The sequence below is a fragment of the Schistocerca serialis genome, chromosome 1 (assembly GCF_023864345.2).
Source record: "Schistocerca serialis cubense isolate TAMUIC-IGC-003099 chromosome 1, iqSchSeri2.2, whole genome shotgun sequence".
NCBI classification, from domain to species: Eukaryota; Metazoa; Arthropoda; class Insecta; order Orthoptera; family Acrididae; genus Schistocerca; species Schistocerca serialis.
In genome coordinates this window covers 770,481,017-770,497,945 of record NC_064638.1, presented here as the reverse complement: position 1 = coordinate 770,497,945, position 16,929 = coordinate 770,481,017, and the positions used below count along the sequence as shown (strand labels likewise).

General features: G+C 38.4%; 1 protein-coding gene across 1 annotated transcript in view; it reads left to right on the top strand.

Annotated features, from left to right (window-relative positions):
* Window positions 1-16,929, top strand: part of LOC126482987 (kelch domain-containing protein 4) — a 43,213-nt gene that overhangs the window by 17,534 nt on the left and 8,750 nt on the right. Inside the window, exon 6 of the mRNA XM_050106580.1 lies at window positions 12,824-13,039. Coding sequence (XP_049962537.1) covers window positions 12,824-13,039 — 216 coding nt within the window. The remainder of the gene's footprint in view (window positions 1-12,823; window positions 13,040-16,929) is intronic.

The following is a 16,929-nucleotide window of genomic DNA, read 5'->3' as shown; positions in this document are numbered from 1 at the left end:
ATATAAATTGCATAATATATTTAAATTTTTGATAATGTTATAGAAATACACACCAACAGCAGTAAAACATACCATTCAACCTTGACTGCCACCTTACCATTGCACACAATATTGTTTAATCACTAAGGTTGGCAGCAGGCAGACACAAAAATACCTCTTAGTCTCATTTCTTAACACAGGAAATGAACTGTTACTTTAAACTAGGTCATATGCGACAATTGGCCCTGGCAAGTCAGATTTACCATTTTTTTTGTATCGAGGAGCAGGGAAAAATGCTATTTTCCATGACATTTTGGTAAAAATAGCTGATTTCACAACTTATTTGAAGACTGTTTTCCACCAAAAGTAACTCGGGTTAGACTAAAGTCTACAGAAGAAACCATAGTTTCTCAAGAAATGAAGGAATCTTGAAGACACAAGGAAACTGTGTATGTCAGGCAGAGACAGTGTTCATACTATAACTCATTACAACATGTACTGCAAATTTTGAAGGTAGTAATACACACTTCAAATCAAATGCATTATGAGAAATAGGTAGTCACATCAATTAACACCACAGGATACAGTAGAGAAGGAGATTGTTAGAACCAGAGATGAGGAGAAGCAAATACCTTTAAGAGCAAGTGATACAGTCCTAACAGATGTGTGCAATGCCACAAAACTATTTAACAAGCATTTCATGACTTACTGAGAAGATAGTCATCACATAGGGTTCAGTAGATACTGCCCTGGAATCTCAGACAGGCCATTACAAATAGTAACTTTACTGGTATGAGTATGACTCTCATTACACCAGAAAAAGTGATGTCCATAATATCTTTAAAAAAACTAGTGGTAATGATGAATTTAGTAACACACAAAGTTATTTGTGTAACCACTCATTTATCACTGAAACATTTCTCGACTGGTTGAAATAAGCTAAAGTTAAGCTTCTGTATAAGAAAGGAGAAATAGACATACCGTACAACTTTTATCCACCTTGAAAAAGGTAGTATACAGGTGCCCTCTTAACCACATGACTGCAAATAATACATTTAAAGTCACAGTTTGGATATCTAAAGGGTTCCTATATTGAGAAGGCTGTTTATGTATGCAGTGAAAATGTACTTAATTCATATAACAACAAATTAAAGGTTACTGGCATAGCGTGATCTGTTAAAGATGGTTTGACTGTGTAAATCACAATGTCCTTTTAAATACATTACAATATTATAGTGTAGCAAAAGATGCCATCACATGGTTCAGATCTTATTTCTCTGACAGGAAACATATGGTTACAATAGGAAAGAGTCTTGTATTGAGCTATCAGCCATCATCCAGCTGGGGAGTAATTGATGTGGTGTCACACAATACTCCTTCTTAGGGCTCGTACTTTTTCTTTGTGTGTGTTAGTGACCTTTCATCAGTAACATTACAAGATGCCTTCTTTTATATACACAAACTTTGCAATAGACAGCAAATCATATTTTAGAAAGGGTGGCTAATGAAATTTCCACAAACATGAATAAATGTTTGTAGTCAATACTTGGTCTCTAACCTTTGAAAAGACACACTGTATGCAGTTCAGATCTGGAAAGAAGTGTCCTGTCCCTCCTGCTGCCCCAAGTGTGTGTCTAAAATATGAAACTGACCGTGGCAAATTCTTGGGATTGTGACTTGTAATAAATACAATTTTGGGGGAGCATACTACATAACTGATAAAGTGTGTAACCAAAACTTTATTTACAATTCAAATGTCAGGCGCTGGTGATTAAAAATTTTAAAAAAAGCTTTCATATTTTGCTTACTTCCATTCTGTAATGTCATATAGATTATTTTTGGGGCACCTCATCAAGCCAAGCTAAGCTAAAGTTTTCTGAATCCAAAAATGTGTAATGCAAATTACTAGTAGTATGAACTCAAGAGTGTCCTACAGAGGTCTGTTCAAGTTACTGGCAATGTTAACTACTGCTTCCCAGTATGTTTATTCCATGGAGAAGCTTGTTATAAATAATTTAAAACCTTGAATGGAATAATGACAATGTTATGAAAAGGATAGATTGCTACTCACTGTATAGTGATGATATTGAGTCGCAGGCAGGTGGAACAAAACGACTGCTAAACAAGCAAGCTTTCCGTCAAAAGGCATATTACACACACACACACGGCCAAAAGCTTACTTGTTTAGCAGTCTTTTTGTTGTGCCTGCCTGTGACTCAGTATCTCCACTATAGGGTGAGCAGCAATCTGTCCTTTTCATAAACTGTCATTATAAATAATATATATCTTTTGAAAATGACAGCTAAGTTCATGGAATCAATAATAGAAATAAGAATTATCTATATAAAAATTTAGTCGCGTACCTTGGTCCAGGAAGGTTATTCAAATATACTCATTTCAGTAATTTGCCAAGAGCAATAATAAATTTTAACTGCTAATGAAGTGAACTTTAAGAGGAGCTTAAAGTATTTGTAAGTGGCCAGCTCCTACATCATAAACAAATTTCTTAATAGACCATTTGGTATATGTAGAGCGTTAAATGCATTAAATATACTGTTTATATTAAGAAATGTGAATAGTAAGAACAGTTGAATGAATCAAGATATTGGACATTTTATTTAAACATTGTGTAAATATTACAGAAGAAACAATTTTCAGTACGGTAATGTAATTGGTGTAAAAAAGTAGTGCAAAATTGCTTTCTTTTTGATGATGAGTGGCTGAGATAGCGTAAGAATTATTAGTGTGTATACATTTACATGTTTGCAACAAGTTTTTTTATTACAGAATGTTGAATCAAAACACCTATCAGCTGTCTAAATTTTCAAATCATTATTTTATTGAACAACCAGTTTTGGCATTATATTACACCATCTTGAGGCCCCCTGACTGACTTGTAGGAAGTTTCCCACCTCTAGTTTAGTCAAAATAGGAGGCAGCATTCAATGACTGGTATCTGTAGATTCTTGAGACAGCAATCACTTCATTCACCACCTGCTGACGCCATCTGTGTGGAGACTGGCATGCCATTACCTCTTAAATGAAGCTATGTTTCAGTTTTCCATTCACTCGCATCCATGAGGACTATTTCACTTAGGATCTGTGGAAATATATTAGCGTAGCTCTCTTATTTAAAAAAAATACACATGAAGATAAAAAATGATGCTCCACAAACAAATTATACGAATGGGATGGAAATCAGGAGATGTGGTGTATGTGTGCAGATAAACAAATTATTACAATTTCGGAAAAATTGGATGATTTATTCAAAAGAAAGAGCTTCACAAATTGAGCAAGTCATTAATGCACTGGTCCACCTCTGGCCCTAATGCAAGCAGTTGTTCAGCTTGGCACTGATTGACAGAATTGTTGGATGCCCTCCTCAGAGATATAATGCCAAATTCTGTCCAGATGCCACATAGATCTTCAAAATCTGGAGCTTTTTAAAGGGCCCTGTCTTACTGCTCCAAATATTATCAGTTGGGGAGAGATCAAGTGACCTTCCTGGCCGAGGTGGGGTTTGGCAAGCACAGGGACAAGCACTGGATACTCTCGCCATGTGCTGGTGGGCATTATCTTACTGAAATGGAAGCCGAGGATGGCTATCCATGAAGGGCAGCAAATGGTGTGTAAAATGTTGTCGAATTAACACTGCACGTTAAGGGTTTCGGATGACAACCGAAGGGATCCAGATAGGAAAAGAAGTGGCACCCGAGACCATCACTCCTGGTTGTCAAGCTGTGTTGTGGGTGATAGTCAGGTTGATATCCCACAGCTGCCCAGGGCATCTCCAGCTTCGTCTTCAGCCTTCATTGATTGAATAGAATTGTCTTCAGTGTTGAGTCCCACTTCAAATTTAGCCCCAATGACCAGCGAAATGGGCATGACGACCAGGAGTGACAGTCTGGGGTGCCATTTCTTTTCATAGCAGGACTCCTTTGGTTGTCATACATGACACCCTTACAGCACAGCACCACATCAACAATATTCTACACCTCATTTTGTTGCCCTTCAAAGCCAGCCTCCTGGGCTTACATTTCAGTAAGATAATGCCTGTGTGCACACATTAATAGTTGCTATTGCTTGTCTTCGTGCTTGCCAAACCCTACCTTGGCCAGCAAGGTCACTGGGTGTCTCCACAATCGTGCAGATTCGGAGCTTTAATGGCAGGGCCTTCCAACCAGCTCAGGATTTTCAAGATCTAACACACCAATTGAACAGAATTTGGCACAGTAACCCTCAGGAGGACAGCCAACAACTCTGCCAAGCTGAATAACTGCTTGCACTAGGACAAGAAGTGGATCAATATGTTAACTTGCTCAATTTGTGAAGCTCTTTGTCTTGAATGAAACATCCAATTTTTCTGAAATGACAATCATTTGTCTGCACATGTACATCTCACATCTACTGATTTCTGTCCCATTCGAATATTTCCTTTGGGGTGCCTCATTCAATGTATTTCATGTATACTTGTTTTATGCCGTGTTCAACACCCTTGTCCGTTTCCTTACTATGCAAGGTAGCAACTTGTCTGGAAAACTGAGAATTCTCAGAGAAACGAATTTTCCCAGAAAAATTCAGAGACTCTGTGGGGAGTTGAAAAGTGCAGAATCATATTGTTACAAATCACTCTTAACATCATGCTTCAGAAACAATCATTTGCAGAGTCACATAAGGAAAAATGAAGAAGGGCAATAAATTGTTGTAATGTTTGTTTCTCAGTCAGATTTACCTTTGGGGCATTCACCGAACTGGAGGAATATTTTTTACTGTCCATAGGTTCTTGGGCTCCATGTTTGTTTCTCATTGCATGATTCTGAGTGTGACAGAGAGTAAGGCCCATGTCAGTCTTTAGCATGCAGCTGTAAATTCTTAATTTGCACAAAAGCAAAGACAGGTTTTTGATTTCCACATCCGTATTTTGAACATACATTTCGTAGATAACCATTGAATTTTTGGGCTTTGGTTCTTTTTTAGTTACTTCAGTGCAAAGTAATACTTTGCTGACTTTCTCATAGTGTCATTATTTAAGCCAATAATGACCATAGTGCATTCAGTTTGAAACTTGATGCCTCATTATTACGAAAGTCTATTGACATTATATTGCATTGACAGTAGTTAGAAGCATTTTCTTTCCTGTTAGGAATTCTCGTATACTTGAGTTTATAGCCCGGTAACATGGAATGGTGACAAACTACAGTAACAATGGAATTTCCAGGGCTATGAAATCTTACAGCTTGGAGAACTGTTGAAAAAACTGCAAATAAACAGTTGATTCATTTTCACTATTTTGATGTTGTTGGGCCCTCTATTTCTTATTTTTATTTTTAGTGTGCAAAGTTAATCCAATGTGTCGTGGGAGCTAAGCTTTGTGAATTTAGTCAGCAAGTAATTGCACGACATAGAAATGTATCACTGCCATTGTAATATTTCACGAATATGTTATAACACTAGTCAGGGGAACTAATTGCTGGTTATTATTATTATTTAAGACTGCTATCTAAGTTTTTTTTAAATTGTCGATGTACATGTACCATGTAATTATATGCATATTACACAAGCCAGTGATAATATTGGATCAATTGGTAACAATATTTCAAATCGCTGCACTCTTGTCATTAAAATATCACACCAGCAATCGTCATCTGACACTACCCTCCTGTACGTAACAAAATTTTAAAACTAAATCCACTCAGCCTAACAAGAAAAATGTATCTGGCTAATCTTTTTGTAGAAGTTGTCACAGATATTTGAATGAAACTAATTTTGCTGTAAGAACCTGAAATATTTCATGATGTTGTTTACCAGCAACTAAATTTTTATGAATCGTTATCTTGCGTTTCATTAATAAACATTTTTTGTGTATAAAAACACTTACTTGGATATTAAAGTTTCTCTTTCCACACATTCGTTTCCTTTTCAACTAAACCAGGTTATAGTGGGCAAATTTAATTTTGTTTTTTAATATTTTATCATGTACAGGCTCATAATGGTAATAATGTTATACAATTTTTCTTATATTTTAGATCAAACTATGAGAATGATCTAAAATATAACTGTCATCTCACAGCCCATATTCCTGAAGAAGTCAATAATGAAATGCCCACGTTTGCTATCTATTATTAAAAATTCAGCTTTTCTACAGAGTGTCATTCTGAGCGACCTAACAATTGTATTCCCTCGTAAACCTATTGCCTCATAGCTGCCGTACAGGGGAATTATTAGCATAAATGATTTCTAATCAGAGGTGCCACTTTTAAACCACCAAACAAAATTTAACTGTTCTACTTCAGGCGCAATCTGTCTACTCTAATCTCATCCCAAAATTGAAGTACAAACTATTCAGTTCAAATGTTACCCACTGAACCTCAGAATAGACAAAGCGGTTTAGTTTGCCATATATTGCTGCAAAAGTGTTACAGAAGTGTGAGTCTTGCTTGGTCCAGGTCTTCTCCAGACATCAGACAATAAATAACCACTAATTTTTGAATTGGTCAAATTGAAAAATGCTTTGACCCCATTACAACAATACATTTTATTGTAACATTATACAAATGAAGTGTTACTTTTGGTCAAGCCAATTCATGATTTATACAGGGTGTATCATAATTAATAGCGTAAATGCATACAGTTGAAAGTACACAATACTAGAAGCAAAAAAGTCTCCGTAAACCTAAGGTCAAAATGCATACCTTAAGAGCTACATGCAATTTTTCATCTTCGATACTGTGAAGCAAATCTCTTCTGCTGCTAGCTCTTTGCTTTCCACATTGTGGAGCAAAACAATAAAAAATGTCCAGTAAACATTTGCTCTAAAATGCATACCTTAAAAGTTATGAGCAAGTGTTCATTAGAAGAGTTGTGTTTCCAAGTAGCGAAGTTGAGCACGTGCATTTTAAAGCACATGTTTACTGGACATTTTTTTCTTGTTTTGGTCCACATTACCATTTCCCAAAATATGGAAAGCCAAGAGCTTTCAGTAAAAGTGATTTGTTTCACAGTATCAAAGATGGAAAAATTACTCGTAGCTCTTAAGGTATGCATTTTCGACCCAGTGTTTACCGAGAGTTTTTTGCTTCTAGTATCGTGTGATTCCAACTGTATGTGTTTATGCCATTAATTATGATACACCTTGTATAATATTCTGGTCCAGCTTCATTTCTCACAGGGGCTGGTTTCTTTACTGACCAACATACACTGCTACCTCTGTAGCCGACCAAGTTTTGGTTCTCGTCACTACCACAAGAAGTCTCTCCATACACCAACAAAACAAATTATAATATCCAAAAACAAAGATGATGTAACTTACTAAACGAAAGTGTTGGTATGTTGATAGACACACAAACAAACACAAACACACACACAAAAATTCAAGCTTTCGCAACCCATGGTTGCTTCATCAGGAAAGAGGGACAGACAAAAGGATGTGGGTTTTAAGGGAGAGGGTAAGGAGTCATTCCAATCCCAGGAGCGGAAAGACTTACCTGTCCTTTTTTCCCCCTAAGGTAAGTCTTTCCGCTCCTGGGATTGGAATGACTCCTTACCCTCTCCCTTAAAACCCACATCCTTTTGTCTGTCCCTCTTTTTCCCTCTTTCCTGATGAAGCAACTGTGGGTTGCGAAAGCTTAAATTTTGTGTGTGTGTTTGTGTTTGTTTGTATGTCTATCAACATACCAACGCTTTCGTTTGGTAAGTTACATCATCTTTGTTTTTAGATATATTTTTCCCATGTGGAATGTTTCCCTCTATAAAATTATAATATCTGTACTAAACATCTGTAATTCTCATAAACAACATACATTCTTTGTGTGTATATACCTTACTGTGTACCACTCCTGGTACGAACAGCTTACAGCAGCAGATTTCCTTCTTAAAAAAAAAAAAGAGAGAGAGAGAGAGAGAAGATTAAATAAATGGGATTGTTTTGGCACTAGAAGGTATTTACTTTTGAAAAGTGCATGTGGTCCTTTATTTTCCTGTCTTGTGGAGAGATTGGGGGGGGATCGACTGTTGGCATGATTATTTGTTTTGTTTTCGTCTACTATAAAATGAGCAGAGCTTCTCACCAATAGATGTATTGTCAAAGCCTTCACTTTTGCTTCATTTGGAATTGTAAAAAATGAAAAACCAAAGTTGTATCGTAGTTAGAGCTGATTAGATACTACTATGAACCACACATTTTTTGAAACATTTTCAAATAAACTGGAATGTTGGTGCCTTTTTTTGCAGTGTTGTTGAGCATGATTTTTTTCTAAAATATTTTCTGTTGTTGCTGTAGTCATATATTAACACAGTCAATAAAATCATTCCAGTTTCTTCCCGTGTTAATACCTTATTAATAGTTACTGTTGTGTTAACCAATTGCAACGACACATTGAGGCTGTTTGCATTTATGATTGACCACACTTGATATCCAGGTGACAAGCTTTTTTTTATTATATCCTCTGATAGTACTAATACTACTACGAGGCGTGTTTTTTAAGTAAGTACTGTTTTGAAATTTAAAAAAAGGCGTGCTAAGATATCTCAATAATTTTGTTTTTACATGAAAGCCTGTTCCGTAATCTGCTTTGCTACATAATTTCTGTCAATATTGAGGCACTTGTCATATCGTTGTACCAGCTTCTGAATACCCTCCTCATAGAAGTCTGCCACCTGACTTGTTAACCATTGCATCACCACTGTTTTGACTTCATCATCGCCTTGAAGATGCTGACCACCCAGGTGTTTCTTCAAGTGCAGGAACAGATGGTAGTCACTGGGTGCAAGATCGGGGCTGTATGGAGGATGATCGAGAGTTTTCCGTTGAAAAGATGTGATGAGATCTTTGGTCTGATTTGCCACATGCGGACGGGCATTGTCTTACAGCAAAACGATGCCCTTACTCAACTTCCATGGACTGTTGCTTTGATTCTGGTGTGACGTAGGCTACCCATGTTTCATCGCCCGTAACAATTTGTCTTAAGAAATCATCACCGTCATTGTGGTACCGCTCAAGGAAAGTCAATGCACTGTCTAAACGTTTGGTTTTGTGCACATCCATCAACATTTTTGGTACCCAACGTACGCACAATTTTCCGTAATTCAAGTGCTTGGTCACAACGCCATACAAAACACTATGAGAAACATTAGGAAAGTCATCTCACAAGGAGGAAATCGTAAAGCATCTGTTTTCTCTCATCTTATTGTCCACTTCCTGCCCCAAACTTTCATTAACGACCGAAGGACGCCCACTCCGTTGTTCATCATGCACATTTGTGCAGCTGTCTTTAAATGCTCTCACCCACTTTCTTACCATTCCATCTCACTCATAATGTTTTCTCCGTAAACTGCACAGATCTCACGATGGATATCAATTGCTTTTAGCCCTTTAGCACTAAGAAATGTTATAACAGCCCGTACTTCACAGTCAGCGGGACTCGCGATTATCGGAGGCATCTTAAACACTCAGTACACAATGTAAACAAGGAAGAATCAGACTGTAATGGTGTCAGTGCGTAGATTAAGGTACAGGCTTTCATGTAAAAATAAAATGATTGAGATATCTTGTTGTTGTTGTTGTTGTTGTTGTTGTTGTTGTTGTGGTCTTGAGTCCTGAGACTGGTTTGATGCAGCTGCCCTCCAATATTAAATTGGTGATCCCTTGATGTCTCAGAACATATCCTACCAACCAATCCCTTCTTCTAGTCAAGTTGTGCCACAAACTTCTCTTCTCCCCAATCCTATTCAATACTTCCTCATTAGTTATGTGATCTACCCATCTAATCTTCAGCATTCTTCTGTAGCACCACATTTCAAAAGCTTCTATTCTCTTCTTGTCCAAACTATTTATTGTCCATGTTTCACTTCCATACATGGCTGCACTCCATACAAATACTTTCAGAAATGACTTCCTGACACTTAAATCTATACTCAATGTTAACAAATTTCTCTTCTTCAGAAACGCTTTCCTTGCCATTGCCAGTCTACATTTTATATCCTCTCTACTTCGACCATCATCAGTTATTTTGCTCCCCAAATAGCAAAACTCCTTTACTACTTTAAGTGTCTCATTTCCTAATCTAATTCCCTCAGCATCACCCAACTTAATTCGACTACATTCCATTATCCTTGTTTTGCTTTTGTTGATGTTCATCTTATATCCTCCTTTCAAGACACTATCCATTCCGTTCAGCTGCTCTTCCAAGTCCTTTGCTGTCTCTGACAGAATTACAATGTCATCGGCGAACCTCAAAGTTTTCATTTCTTCTCCATGGATTTTAATACCTACTCCGAATTTTTCTTTTCTTTCCTTCACTGCTTGCTTAATATACAGATTGAATAACATTGGGGAGAGACTACAACCCTGTCTCACTCCCTTCCCAACCATTGCTTCCCTTTCATGTCCTCGAGTCTTATAACTGCCATCTGGTTTCTGTACAAATTATAAATAGCCTTTCGCTCCCTGTATTTTACCCCTGCCACCGTCAGAATTTTAAAGAGAGTATTCCAGTCAACATTGTCAAAAGCTTTATCTAAGTCTACAAATGCTAGAAACATAGGTTTGCCCTTCCTTAATCTTTCTTCTAAGATAAGTTGTAGCGTCAGTATTGCCTCACGTGTTCCAACATTTCTACGGAATCCAAACTGATCTTTCCCGAGGTCGGCTTCTACTAGTTTTTCCATTCGTCTGTAAAGAATTCGCATTAGTGTTTTGCAGCTGTGACTTATTAAACTGATAGTTTGGTAATTTTCACATCTGTCAACACCTGCTTTCTTTGGGATTGGAATTATTATATTCTTCTTGAAGCCTGAGGGAATTTCGCCTGTCTCATACATCTTGCTCACCAGATGGTAGAGTTTTGTCAGGACTGGCTTTCCCAACGCTGTCAGTAGTTCTAATGGAATGTTGTCTACTCCGGGGGCCTTGTTTCGACTCAGGTCTTTCAGTGCTCTGTCAAACTCTTCATGCAGTATCGTATCTCCCATTTCATCTTCATCTACATCCTCTTCCATTTCCATAATATTGTCCTCAAGTACATCGCCCTTGTATAGACCCTCTATATACTCCTTCCACCTTTCTGCTTTCCCTTCTTTGCTTAGACCTGGGTTTCCATCTAAGCTCTTGATGTTCATGCAAGTGGTTCTCTTATCTCCAAAGGTCTTTTTAATTTTCCCGTAGGCAGTATCTATCTTACCCCTAGCGAGATAAGCCTCTACATCATTACATTTGTCCTCTAGCCATCCCTGCTTAGCCATTTTGCACTTCCTGTCAATCTCATTTTTGAGAAGTTTGTATTCGTTTTTGCCTGCTTCACTTACTGCATTTTTATATTTTCTCCTTTCATCAATTAAATTCAATATCTCTTCTGTTACCTAAGGATTTCTACTAGCCCTCGTCTTTTTACCTACTTGATCCTCTGCTGCCTTCACTACTTCATCCCTCAAAGCTACCCATTCCTCTTCTACTGTATTTCTTTCCCCCATTCCTGTCAATTGTTCCCTTATGCTCTCCCTGAAACTCTGTACAACCTCTGGTTTAGTCAGTTTATCCAGGTCCCATCTCCTTAAATTCCCACCTTTTTGCAGCTTCTTCAATTTTAATCTACAGTTCATAATCAATAGATTGTGTTCAGAGTCCACATCTGCCCCTGGAAATGTCTTACAATTCATAACCTGGTCCCTAAATCTCTGTCTTACCATTATATAACCTATCTGAAACCTGTCAGTATGTCCACGCCCCTTCCACGTATACAATCTTCTTTTATGTTTCTTGAACCAAGTGTTAGCTATGATTAAGTTATGCTCTGTGCAAAATTCTACCAGGCGGCTTCCTCTTTCATTTCTTATCCCCAATCCATATTCACCTACTACGTTTCCTTCTCTCCCTTTTCCTACTACCGAATTCCAGTCAGCCATGACTATTAAATTTTCGTCACCCTTCACTATCTGAATAATTTCTTTTATTTCATCATACATTTCTTCGTCATCTGTAGAGCTAGTTGGCATATAAGCTTGTACTACTGTAGTAGGAGTGGGCTTCGTATCTATCTTGGCCACAATAATGCATTCACTATGCTGTTTGTAGTAGCTTACCCGCATTCCTATTTTCCTATTCATTATTAAACCTACTCCTGCATTACCCCTATTTGATTTTGTGTTTGTAACCCTGTAGTCACCTGACCAGAAGTCTTGTTCCTCCTGCCACCGAACTTCACTAATTCCCACGATATCTTACTTTAACCTATCCATTTCCCTTTTTAAATTTTCTAACCTACCTGCCCGATTAAGGGAGTTGACATTCCACGCTCCAATCCGTAGAACGCCAGTTTTCTTTGATATCTTAGTGCGCCTTTTTTTAATTTCAAAATGGTACTTACTTAAAAAACACGGCTCGTATTACTACTCAAGCTGAAAAGGAAAGGGAATTTTACATAAAAAATTACTCATCGAGAACATTCAAAAATTCATGTAAGTTGTTTTATATTCATAAGCGATGGCCGTCGGTTCTTATTGCTGAGATCTCTGTATACACCTCATAACTAGTAGCATTGTGACAGTTTACCTCTGTATGATACAGTTGTATTTTTCCATGTTATTGTTGGCATATTTTAATTTTTATTTCTCTGTAAAACTAATATAAGCATGAAATAAAATGCCAGATGGGTTAATTCAAGCTGTTCTTGATATTCACATTTCTTAATGTGAGCAATACAATACCTCACTGGATGACATGCAGTTGTAACCTCTACAGAAAATGTGTCTGAATGTTTGTTTATTTTCTGTGAAGACAGTGTGTGCTTGTAAGTTTGTGACTACAAGACTATGTACAAACTTTAAAATAAGACCAAGCATGTTTTTCTAGAACATGACCAAAGTGGCACAAAGTGGAAGTGGCAGCCAATCAAACAATCAGGATCAGTGCCTATGAGATGTGGTGTCTCTGTTGCAATGGCCACAGGAAATAAGGCTTATACATTTGGTGGTGTGTGTGATACTGAAGAAACAGAGGAAGAATTGGCTGGCACATTCTACAATGATCTGCATGCAATTGATCTTGAGAAAATGTCATGGAGGAAAGGTAATCTTACATGAAGTCATCCACTTCCAGCAAAAATTTAAATCTAGCCAATAGTACTTCAGATAACTTTAAGAACATATCAGGCTTGTGCAATTTTAATACTTTTTTTATTATTTTTTATTCTGATGTGTTGTGAAATATTAAGTGACTGTCAGTTAGATAACTAGTAACACCATCAGTTAGATATCTAGTAACACCAACAGTTGGTATATAATTATTTAGGCTAAAGTAGTTTCATAGGAGATAAACTAGCACTTACATCCTGTTTTTTAGCATGTTAACCAAGTGGAACACCTGTGACATGTTAGAGCTGGGCATCTGATCTGTACTCCAACACTGACAGCTGCATGTCATTTGTAGTACTTTTGCATACAAACCATTCATATACTTCTCATGGACCATAAGCAACACAGACACTGATACTCTTCCTCAAAAATTGTATTTGGGCTACATAGTGAATTATGTCATGTCTGTTCTGATTCACAAATTATTCATATGACACATACATTATTGATAACCCTTATGACGTGGAACCCATGGGATACATTCTCAACATGACTTAGCAGTCCCTCTTAGATGTATTTCTGCTGGTTTTCTGTATCTTACAGAACACACCGTCTTACAAAACACTCTCTTAATGGTGATTATCAACTTCCTGGTTTAACTGGAAATCACTATACCCATAATTGCCTTAAGGATTCCCACACATTGACTGTGCATGCTGTTTCTAGACAAAAAAATTCACTTTTGCAACATACTTGTCATCCACATATTGATAAAAACAAGGAATCTTCATTATAATGTTTTGAAATTCACACCAGAGCTTTTAAAACAAAACTGTTCACCTGTCCATGTTCCTAAACAAATTACATAAACATCAGCATTATAGTATACTGTGAATCTGGATCCGTGCCATCTGCTGATAGATGAGAACTTTCATGAGTTCGAGAGACAAACCCATTATGACTTATTTCATTTCCAGCCGGAAGTTTTGAGCCTATCAGTGGGGCATGCCTAGACTGTTCCCCTAGAAGGAACACTAGCCACAAAATCAGATAATTTGGGTTATTTTACATATTCATGTACATCCATACTCAGCAAATAATGGAATAGTGTATTGAAAACAGTTGATTAGTGTTACTTTAATCCAACCCCTCTCCACTTCTCGTTTGATCCATTCACAAATGCTGCACAGGGAAAATTACTGCCAGGAGTGTTGGTATGTGCCCTCATCTCACTGAGGGCTACCAAGCCAGGTGGTGTAGTGGATAAGACACTGAATCCATATTCCAAAAGAGGAGAGTCAAATCCCTGTGTGGCTATCCACATTTAGGTCTCTTGAGGCAGATACTTTTGTGATTCCTGTGAAAAGATGACAGCCAATTTTCTTCCCGTTTCCACCAGTCATTATCCAAAAGAGCGAGCTTTCTGTAGGTAATAACATTGTTGTCAGTGTGATACTAAACTGCAGCTTTTGTTCCTTTCCCATCCTCACTAACGTTATCACCATGATAGTGTTCATCCAAATGTATCTATGATAAAGTGCACAAGTCGTGTTGAAATTGTTTACAGATTTAACTTCATAATGTTTCCAGGCAGTAAAGTAATCCTTAAAGATAAATTGCATGATTCTTTTGTGCAAGCTACTTTTTTCATGTAGAAGTTACCTACCCCATATATTGTCCCAGCCAAGGACACTAACTTCAATAGAAGATTTTTAGATTTCTGTCCACTTTGCATGGCACCTGCAGTTTGCTCAAGTGAATGAATCATAGTTTACTGCTGTGCACTTTGTTGTCAAGCATGTCGCTCCACGGGTATAAGAGGCACATGTTGCTGGTGACAGAGCTTGAAATATCTCTATGAAATTCCGGTGATCTTTCATTTTATGTCAGGTGGAGACCGACTGTTAGTTCAGAGCAGCATGTCTCCTGAGGTACACTGATCACAACACTATATTCACCATTGGCTTTTGCAGTTTAATTACATCTTCAGAAGAATTTTTCAACTCATGACCAAATGTAAAACACCCTTTACTCAAAATTCTAGAATACACCTAAAATGTCACGTGTTTGCCACATTCAGTCAAGACAAAACCTTGTTTGGCATTCTTCAGTCGATTTTCGTTAGTAGTTATTAATCTAAATAATAGGCCAAGAAACAAAAACAAGTTGTACCCATCCAACTGCTGCAGATTATAGCAGATCTCCTGTTAGTTGCTCAGATTGGATGTACAGTTGTGAAACCATCTGCCTGGTACATTTCTATCAATGTTCTACCTTTTTAACGTGTTGTAAGTATCAGTAAACAATCAGTGGAAATATATTATTACATCTGCATCCATTGTGAAGTGCATGGCAGAGAGTAGATCTCATTGTACCAGTTATTAGGGTCTCTTCCCATTCCATTCATGTATGGAAATTGGGAAGAATGACTGAATGTCTCTGTGCGTCCTCACAATACATGTGTGAGCAATATGTAGGGGGTTGTAGTATATTCGCAGAGTCATTATTTAAAGCTGGTCCTTGAAACTTTGTTATTAGATTTTCTGGAGATGTTATTGGTTGGTATTCATGAGACATAATGAGTGTCATCGTTATCGATGATGATGTAGGCCAAAGCAGTGAATTAAAATTTGTACCAGCGCCATGAGTTGAACTCAGGTCTCGTGCTCATTAGGCAGATGTGGTGTCCATTAGGCCACTCTTTGGTATCTATGGTACCAGTGTGGTGCAACAGATAAAGCATCTGCTTCATAAGCAGGAGACGTGGGTTCAAATCCCAGCACTGCTACAAATTTTAAATGATTGCTGTGGCCTACTTCATTATCGTTTCTTGCAATAGTTTGTCTGTCTTCAAAAGGCTGCCAGTTTCTTCAACATCTCTGTAACACTCTCCTGTGGGTCAGACACACCTGTGACCATTCAAATTGCCCTTTCTGTATACATTCAATATGCCCGTTTGTCCTATTTGGTACAGGTACTACATATATGAGCAATATTATACACTCCTGGAAATTGAAATAAGAACACCGTGAATTCATTGTCCCAGGAAGGGGAAACTTTATTGACACATTCCTGGGGTCAGATACATCACATGATCACACTGACAGAACCACAGGCACACAGACACAGGCAACAGAGCATGCACAATGTCGGCACTACTACAGTGTATATCCACCATTCGCAGCAATGCAGGCTGCTATTCTCCCATGGAGACAATCATAGAGATGCTGGATGTAATCCTGTGGAACGGCTTGCCATGCCATTTCCACCTGGCGCCTCAGTTGGACCAGCGTTCGTGCTGGACGTGCAGACCGCGTGAGACGACGCTTCATCCAGTCCCAAACATGCTCAATGGGGGACAGATCCGGAGATCTTGCTGGCCAGGGTAGTTGACTTACACCTTCTAGAGCACGTTGGGTGGCACGGGATACATGCGGACGTGCATTGTCCTGTTGGAACAGCAAGTTCCCTTGCCGGTCTAGGAATGGTAGAACAATGGGTTCGATGACAGTTTGGATGTACCGTGCACTATTCAGTGTCCCCTCGACGATCACCAGTGGTGTACGGCCAGTGTAGGAGATCGCTCCCCACACCATGATGCCGGGTGTTGGCCCTGTGTGCCTCGGTCGTATGCAGTCCTGATTGTGGCGCTCACCTGCACGGCGCCAAACACGCATACGACCATCATTGGCACCAAGGCAGAAGCGACTCTCATCGCTGAAGACGACACGTCTCCATTCGTCCCTCCATTCACGCCTGTCGCGCCACCACTGGAGGCGGGCTGCACGATGTTGGGGCGTGAGCGGAAGACGGCCTAACGGTGTGCGGGACCGTAGCCCAGCTTCATGGAGACGGTTGCGAATGGTCCTCGCCGATACCCCAGGA